The sequence below is a fragment of the Haplochromis burtoni genome, unplaced genomic scaffold (genome assembly GCF_018398535.1).
Source record: "Haplochromis burtoni strain Fernald_Lab_line unplaced genomic scaffold, NCSU_Asbu1 Contig_61, whole genome shotgun sequence".
NCBI classification, from domain to species: domain Eukaryota; kingdom Metazoa; phylum Chordata; class Actinopteri; order Cichliformes; family Cichlidae; genus Haplochromis; species Haplochromis burtoni.
This window is the reverse complement of record NW_024582422.1, coordinates 1326306-1335776: the sequence shown is the minus strand read 5'-3', so window position 1 is coordinate 1335776 and position 9471 is coordinate 1326306. Positions and strand designations below refer to the sequence as shown.

The window sequence follows — 9471 nt, the reverse complement described above, 5'->3', positions numbered from 1 at the left end:
GAGGATTTTATTGAATTCCTTCAAAGGTAATCATAAAGCCAGGCCTCCTAGACTTACAAAGGTAGGAATGAGCCTTCTTCATAAATGGGACCATTTGACTGGTTGTAAATGGTTAGTATATAGACCCCACTTTGGCAAAATATCTTAACACAACCTGTCATACAGAGATCTTTGATAAATCATCCTTCAACACTTTGGTTGAGGGGAAAAAACACATTTATTTGTAAAACGGCAGTTAAATAGTGTGAAACACTGGATTTGTTTAAGGCAGCCTGTGATTATTGTATTGAAAGGCCGAGCAAATTAACATGTCAAAACTGAAATGAATTACATTAGAAACTTTAAAGAAAATCACATTATTTTTCACACTGTGGCACGGCAGTTTTTTTATAAGAGCACTTTACATCTGCGTGAATCGCTCATCGTCCGAGAACGTCGAGTTATAAATACCGTCATTTGCACCGTTTTCAGCCGTTTTCACCCCTGTCTCTTCGTCGCTGTCCTCGTCATCTGCATCCATGTTTTTCTTCCTACAAAAAGAATGAGCAGATCAAATGAAGCTCAGTTATCATATTTTCAAAAAGCTAAATTAAATACATCCACAGTCATCTGCTCACAGTTTTCTTTGGACCAGAGGATAGACAAGCAGGGCGATGATGCCGACGCTAACTGCACCCATGACCACCCCGAAGACAATGAGCCACGGAGGGGTGTCAGGGGAGACCGGTGCTGCCAGAGTGGGATAGATGCCATCGAACTCCAGAGTTTTATCTGTTAGCAGAAAAGCACCGTTGATTCGATTTCTCGATTTTCTATTGGACAAAAGAAAAGATTTCATTTAAGGGGATTATTCTGGAAAAGGCCAAACTGCACTGACTCTGGACAGCAACACAGTTTTTACAGTTTTGCCTCTTTACACCACCTAAGTTGATTAAATCCAGTAGATCTAGAAATACTTTTCTCTTCCCATCGTTCTGGTTGTCCAAACATTTTCTTAACTTTAGAAACAATTCTGTTATCATGCACTTCATCAGTTATCTTCTGTGGTCTTTAGGGTCTTTTAGTGTTGCTGAGCTGGTCTGTGCATTCATTTTTTTTTTTTAAAAAACTCCTGAAGTTTTTTTCCTATCTCCCTGATGGATTTATTTAGATTTTCCAAGCCTAACGATGGCCTCTTTCACTTGTTCTTTGGACGTCATGTTGAGCATTAAGGCCACAAAATGCAAGTTATTTCTCAACTACTTGACAGTCAGTTGTCCAATTTCTCTGAAAATACATAAAAGTGGCTGCAATTGAGGTTAATGCAGCTTTAATTAAAGCTGCATTTTATTCATATCCAGATAAAATCCACTGTAGTGGTGCGCAGAGACAAAAATCACAAAGTGTTTCATTGGCCAAATACTTAAAGATTTGCAACTTTGTGTCAAAAACACAAGTATGCGGACGTTAAAGTCACACTTTTGCTCCACGTGTTCATGCAACAGTGTTTCAGTAATGCTTAAATGTAGCCGATTTTAAACTCTTTCCTCCGGTCAGGGTCATTTCTCAGTACAGTACATCCTCCAGGGGATCTCTAAGTACTTCTTAAAACTGATGAGTCACACACAAAAGCATTTTTTATCATGAGTGATAAAACTGTTTTTAACTTTTAGGTTGACCTGGGGCTGGAACTGTTTTTTGGAAGCTTTGAAACCAGTTTGTCGTCTTAGAACTTAGCATCCCCTGAAACGAATGCATTAAGGAGGCAGACAAGAGGAGGTGGTGAAAGTATGCCAAGTTAACACAGCAGTGCCTCAACAGTGAGTGGTATACACACTGCGAACCCATTAAGTTAGTTTGCAGTTGGCCAGTTCCTCTGCAGGACCTGCTGTACAAGCTGAACACAGAAGCTACTGAAGTGGGCCAAGGCTGCCGAGGATCAGAAATAGTAATCAATGCATTCTTACAGGTATTAAACTGTATAAAAACATTGGCTGTAGTTTGAATTCAAACTACAATTTTAAAACTTTTTTTTTTTAAATTAGCTGACCTTATCGTTCCTGTACAGGAAAAAAAGCTTCAAAATACCCTGACCTCCCACATAAATTCTACAAGCTGGTGAATTTGTGCCAGAATCTTGGGAAATCTGTGATTCCAAAGTCTGCCTGTGAGTCTCCTCCTAGATATGAGCCTGGAAAACCTCCAAAGATAAGATGCCAGCTGGAAATAAACATGCTAGTTGACCAAACATTTATGAAGTACTAAAAAATTTTGTTCGCTTTTTAAATAAATTCTACTGCTTTCTGTATCAGTTATTGTGATCCATTAAAATAGTGGATGTTAATGGCTGGTTGAGGCAGGTTGAGCATGAACAGCCGTCTCTCTCTGTTTCCCCTGTAATAGACTGGTGACCAGAAAAGTGTGATGGACGGATGAAAATGTTTAAATGAGAATGCTCATTACCCACATGAGGGAAATTATGTTCACTTAAGTACAAAAATAACCTGTTACTTCATAAAAATAAAAGGGATCGACTTAGTTTCTATGGCCACACTGCATAACCCAGGGTAAACCTGCTCATGCATGCATACATAAAATAGATGGTGTTTGAAAGCAAAGTGTTTGAAGTGTTAAGGTTAGTGATCAGGTTTGTGGTTTATGGTTTAGGTTGGAGCTTTGAAGCCTTGTTCAAAAGAAAACAAACCTCTGGCAATGGCAAATCTTGTGTGAGAGAGTAACCAAAAGCCATGACACAGCAAAATAATTTTAAAGCAAAATGTAAAAAATGTCACGACACACCTGTTCCTGCGCTACATAATCTAGAAAGCTGCACTTTCGCACCATATGTGAGCCAAACATTCATTGGGAACATAATTACGCCCCCATTCATATTTATTTGGAAAACCCATTAGTTATTAGTCATTTTAGAATTTTCTAGGAAATGATAAAATGGGTAATAAATGTTTAAAAAAATACTTTAACATCCATTATTTACATCCAGCTAAGAAGAAAATATAACAATAATAGTACCAATAACTAAAACTGTAGCATGTGATTACTTTATAGCCATCTCCACAGTTCCTTTATCAACGAGATCCATGGTGTTCGGCCTCGTCACCACAAACCAGAAGGACACTCTCTGAGTCTCGTTACACGGATGGATGTCTGAAACCCTGGTGAAGTTTTACAAGACAATGAAAGCGAAGTTATAAAATGTGAGTCACCTATCGTGTTAAGAGATGTTCTATTATGTTTTTACAACTGTTTAAGAACAGATGACACAAAAACAGTCTTACCCAAATTCTTCTCCGTTAGTGAAATCCCTCATGGCAAAAGCCAGAGCGGCCCGGAAAAGGAACATTTCATTTTTGTTCCAGGGATACTGCAAAATCAGCAACATCAGATTAGGGACTGTTTTTCAGCAAAGGTTAACTGTTTGCCACATGGACCTTGGCCTCATATTAAGCAGTCACATGCACTTTAAGAGAATTCTGGATAATATTAAGCACTTGATTGTAACCATGACTCTAAAATGATGGCGTGTAAAATATTAATAAAAGCAGAAGTTAATGATTTCGAAATTAGTTAATATTGGTGTGTGTGTGTGTGTGTGTGTGTGTGTGTGTGTGTGTGTGTGTGTGTGTGTTGTGTGTGTGTGTGTGTGTGTGTGTTTGTGAGTGTGTGGTGTGTGTGTGTGTGTGTCTTAAACTTCATACCATCAGCAAGTTGCATTTAAATTGGAAAAGTAGCATTTCTACTCCCTCTGTAAGTATTTGGAAATTTCCAAACAATTACTGCTGCTGTGTCCCTGCTGATATTTGAGGCCTCCTCTGTCATATTTGTTCCTTCATAATGTGCAGAACAGTTATAATGCCTAACAGGTCTGAACAGACGTTTAATCTCTCGATTCTCGATTTTATCTGCTGCAGTACCCAACGAATGTGCGATGTGTTCTTGCTGAAATAAGCAAGACTTTCAATTTTAAAATCTACGTATGCAATCGTGACCACCTTATTAGGTACATCTGTTTAACTGCTCATCAGCATACATATCTAATTGTCCAACCACACGCAAGCATGCATGTCAGTGGCTTTTATTAATGCCATGCGTCCGGGTTCTGAGTATTTCAGGAATTTCTGATTTGCTTAGATGTTCGCACACAACCATCTGTAACAAAAAAAACAGTCCAGAAAACAGAGAGAAAATATCCGGTAAGCAGCAGTTCTCTATGTGAAAATGCCTTGTTGATGCAAGGGGCCAGAACAATGGCCAGACTGCTTTGAGTTAACAAGAAGGCAAAAGCAACTCATAACTGCTAGTTACAACCACACAGAACATGATCTCTCGACGCATAGCACACCAAATCTTGAAGCAGAAAGCAGAAGACCACACCGGGAAGCACTCCTGTCAGCTAAGAGCAGGAAACTGGACAATAGAAGATTAGAAAGATGAGCATTAATAAGGTCAGAATTTGGTCTAAATCAGGGGTGTCCAACTCCAGGCCTTGAGGGCCGGTGTCCTGCAGGTTTTAGACGTGTCCTTGATCCAACACAGTTGATTTAAATGGCTAAATTACCCCCTTAACATGTCTTGAAGTTCTCCAGAGGCCTGGTAATGAACTAATCATTTGATTCAGGTGTGTTGACCCAGGGTGATATCTGAAACCTGCAGGACACCGGCCCTCAAGGCTTGGAGTTGGACACCCCTGGTCTAAATGATATGAACACATGGATGCTGTGTATCAACAGTTCAGGATGCTCCTGGTGTTGTAATAGAGTGGGGGGTATTTTTTTGGCACACTCTGGTGCTTTTAGTGCTAAATTTAAAGGCCACATCCTGCTTGAGCATTGTTGCTGACAGCATCTATCCCTTTATGACCACAGTGTACCCATCTTCTAATGGCTGCTTTCAACACAATAACAACCCAGCCGCAAAGTTCAGATCATCTCGAACTGGTTCCTCGAGCATGACAGTGAGTTCACTGTACTCAAATAACCTCCACAGTCACCAGATCTCAGCCCAACAGACATCTTTGGAATGTGCAAAGGGAGATTCACATAATGGATGTGCGTACAAAATTTGCAGTCGCTGCATAAAACTCTGAAGAAATGTTTTCATCGCTTTGTTGAGATAAAGGATTAAGGCAGATAGAAGCAGGTCCTAATAAAGTGGCTAGTGAGTGCATCATTGAGTTTCAACGGTGCCTTTAAAGATTTGCAAGTTGCCCATGGTATCTTCACAAAAGCATTCAGTGCCATCACAGATCTTAAAGAGGAAAGCTGTTCAAGAGGTTTTTCCTCTTTGTCTCAATCTCTTTTGAATGAGCTGCATAAACGGAGACGGCAGCATCTCTGGATCTTGTTTCTGCATGCATTTTTTATTTGCATGGTACACTTTGAACTTTCAAAAGTATTCCTGAGCCCATGCGGTGATGTTCACTCCAGATTCATGTCTGATTTATATTAAAGTGTTCTCTGAGGGCATGACAGCCATTCAGCAGTGATTTGCAGGCCTTTTCTCTTGCGTACAGAGATTTTGCTGGATTCTCTGAAACATTAATGATATTATCTCTGATCAGTGTACTGTAGAAGATTAAAATTCTCTCCGTTTCCTCTTTGTTCCACAAATCTGTGCCAGAGTATTGAAATTCTCCCTGTGTCGAAAGACTTACCCTGCCTAGCATGGTTTTTTTATATGTAATCCTGTTTATCTAATTACTAAGATGTGTCCAAAGCAGGTGTTTGGGGGTGTATTGCTTGTTTTTTTTGTTTTTTTTTAGCATTACACAACTTTCTGGTCTATTGTTGCACCCGGAACTTCAACTGATTGTAATGCTGGACATGAATGATCACATTTCTCAGTTCCACCACATTTTCTTTGTAAATATAGGTTGGAAATCATTACTTTCTTTATTTATAATTCACAAAACATTCAAATTTTTTAGGGAATGGGATTGCATTCCTGTTTTTAATATTATGAAGTCAGAGCTGTTTATGGCAAGAAGAGCAATCTGAGGATGTGGAGGAATATTTAAATATATACATACAGCTTGATCTCCCAGTGCGGTTTTGATGCTGAATCGAACTTTGTAGGCTTCTCCAACACCTATAAAGATAAAACAGACTGAAATGTCCTCTGCGTGCCATGAGTTGCTGTGCTAGGCTTTAGATGAGAAGTGTAGCTGCTGCAGTTTATCTTTCCTGTGCTGATAGACTGAATCCCAAGAGCAGCAGCACCAAATTTAGTCTCTCTCAGCTATTTCCTCATAGTTTGGTTGTAGATTAGCAATTTTAGGATCATTGTTCAAGTCTACAATCACGATGGAATGAATGAAACCCTTGTTGTGAGGTAAATGCTAAGTTATGTGTCTAATCTGACTTTGTTCCAGTAAATAGATTAGAAGCTGCATTCCACACTCACTTTTGGGCTAAGAAGGGATAAAACTCCTGTACACAAAGCCTGTGTTTACTCATATTAATGAATTTATGTATTTTTTTAAAAAATGTGAACACACAATATTTGACCAAAGATTACATTTTAAGAGCCTTACCTGGTTTACAGAGCCCTTCCGCCACAGAAAGTGACAAACTGAGCAGGAGCAAGATCTTTTCCAACATTTTTCCCAGAAAACAAAAAGCAGAATAACACAATGCTGTAAAAGCTCAGGCAAAGGTCCCAGCATTCACCGATCTAAAGAGGTCGGCAGAGGATTTAACTGGATAAAGCCTGGGTTTAATGGTTAAGCCAAGACACACCTGAACTAATCTGTCCTCTCTGTAAAAAACAATGGCTGTCACTGCGCTGCACTGCATGGAAACAGTCAAGTGGGCGCTGTTTGTTCATGCTTTCCAAAGGAGCCAGATAGGTCTAATGTGATAGAGGCAGACCTCCCAGAGGAGAACAGAACGGCCCAGTCTGTTTCTATTTACCTAGTATAGCACAGTGTGTGAACTTCCAAGTTACAGCCACTTAAAATGGTATAATAAGTAGTGACCCCTAGAAACAGAAACAGCCTGGGAAAGAATATAGCATCTACTACTTAATAGAAGTGGATCTGTTATCATTTTTTCCAGGTTCATATTTTTATTTTTACATATACGATATGACATGATATGATATGATATGATATGATATGATATGATATGATATGATATGATATGATATGATATGTAAACTGTTACCTTTCATTTTAAAAGAAAACAACATTAAAACATTAAAGGTGAAACTAACAGAGGAATTTAGAAGAAGAGCAAATAGTGCGACCCACAGGGTGTAGTTGTAGTACAGTTGTTGTTGTTGTTGTTGTTGTTTAAGCCTGGAACCCTGAGCCCCACTTATAAATCCTTGCACAGCATTTACAAAATCCCCTCACCCAGCCACAGGTATTAAACTATCTCGAGGAGCCGTGATCTTTGCAAAGGCTCGATGGTTTCTGTTCTAAAGCAGTGCTGCTGTTGGTAAGTGGTGGTAAACATGATCACTGCTGGTATCAGAGTGCATGTGCCATAGAAATAAAAGTCAAAAGAGAGAGGGCAGTACTCCAGAGTCAGATTTCTCATATGTGCCAGCCCTTCTGGAACTTGACAGGATTCAAACAAGAAGGGTCTTTATCACCTAAGACAAATCAAGGATATGAAAAACAACAATCTCATTATTTCAGACTTTCACGAAGTTTAATATGAGCATTCTAAGAGGCTATACAAATGACAGAAAATAAGGATAAGCAGAACAGGTCCATTTCAGGTGCAGTTCATTTAACCCGCTGGCGACCCAGCCATATGTTTACACTAGATCATGAAATGAGGTAGCAAGATTGACTGCAGGAGAAGCCTTGAGGATACTTGATGCACAAAATGAGGATGCAAACAGCTCAGCTGAAGGAGATGACTTGGGTTTACTAGTTAACTTGAAAACATGGAGCATATCCCAGCTGCCACAGGGTGAGAGGCGGGGTGCAGAAAACCATTTACATTCACATTCACACTTATGGCCAATTCAGAATTAGCGGTGAAGCTAATCCCATACTGTAACTGCATGTTTTGGACTGTGGGAGGATCTCTGAGTAACTGGAGAGAACCCACCCAGACATGGACAGCATATGGAGACTACACACACACCGGACGGTGGATTCAAACCCCTTGAAAATCATGTTATCAGAATAAATATCACAGATAAAGGAAAGAGTACAAGTATGATACACAAAACAGTACTTCTGTATGAAACGAAGCGAAGTCACTTGATTATTTTAGTCACTAAAATATTTTGGTTGCGTGAGGGTTAAGCCCAAAAGTCTGATTTGGGATACAGGTGAAATCAGCCCAGCACTCTCTGTCCTTTCTGACCCAGTCCTGCTCGGTCAGAGTCAAGCAGGACAAACTGTCCTCTCCACACTCCCTGTTCCTCCCTACATGGTTATCAGGTCTAACCTAGCTTTGCTATGTGATGCAGAATTAAAATCTCCCACAACAGATCCCAGTGAGCTCATTCTCATCCTCTTTACTGAAAAAGCCTTTGCAAACACTTTCAGTTATTCAGTCAATCAATATCTAAGCTGGCACTTATATAAGGTTAATGATCCATTCTTCCTCATTGGCTGTTAGGTTAATTTTTTAACCTCTGTCTCAGAAAAGTATGTTTGAAACCGCCATTTATTGGAAATTAAGTTCACATGGGTCAAGTTTGAATGTAAAGTCTCCTTTCCCCGATAACAGACTGTTTCAGTGATTAAAACACCACAGCAGACCACATGAAACTCTCCTACAATAAACGATCTTTTGTACCCATAAAATGTCATAAGTGTTTTCCAATAAAACAGACCACGATGACGCATCACTGAGGGTTGAGCCACTGGGTTACAGTAAGAATAACTGGTCTTTCCTCTTCCTTCCTCCTTCCTTGACAAATCAGCCAATCAAATGGGAGCAACTCAGTGCATTTGGGCATTTAAACATGGTCAAGATGACCAGCTAAACCTCAAACCGAGCAGCAGAATGGGGAAGACAGGCAGTTTAAGTGAGTTTGGCACATGATGGGCTGGTCCGAGTTTCCCACATTGCCATCTCTGGGGTTTGCAGAAAAATAGATAATATCTATCCGATGAGTCTCAAATTCTGCTGTCACAATTAAATGGTGGGGTCAGAAATTGGTGTCAACAGCGTGAAAGGCTGGATGCGTCCTTCCTTGTATCAGAGGTTCAGGCTGGTGGTGATGGTGTAATGATGAGAGGGACATTTTCTTGGCACTCTTCAGACCTTTTATTGGAACATTGTTTAGACATGTCAAAAAAACATCACAAAGCTCAAATAACTTTAAGTTGTTTTTTTGGGGGGGAGGGGGTTAAATGCACTAAATGCCTTTTCGTTTTCACCTTTTTGGTGTGTATTATCTAAATTTTGAATTAATTTTAGTTTGATCACAGTTCACTTCCTGCTAAGCGCTTAATTACTTTTCAGGGTGCAGGTATTTTCTCTCTACACACGGTGGCAGCAGAGG

The 9471-nt window shown here is 39.8% G+C and overlaps 1 protein-coding gene across 1 annotated transcript; it reads right to left on the bottom strand.

Annotated features, from left to right (window-relative positions):
- Window positions 1-198: 198 nt before the first annotated feature.
- On the bottom strand, window positions 199-6833 carry cltrn (collectrin, amino acid transport regulator). Its single transcript, XM_005923010.3, has 6 exons — window positions 6530-6833; window positions 6026-6084; window positions 3276-3361; window positions 3039-3152; window positions 618-812; window positions 199-530 (listed from the first exon to the last, which is right to left on the bottom strand). The coding sequence occupies exons 1-6, from the start codon at window positions 6594-6596 to the stop codon at window positions 401-403; spliced, it is 651 nt and encodes a 216-aa protein (XP_005923072.1). The 5' UTR covers window positions 6597-6833; the 3' UTR covers window positions 199-400.
- Window positions 6834-9471: the final 2638 nt, after the last annotated feature.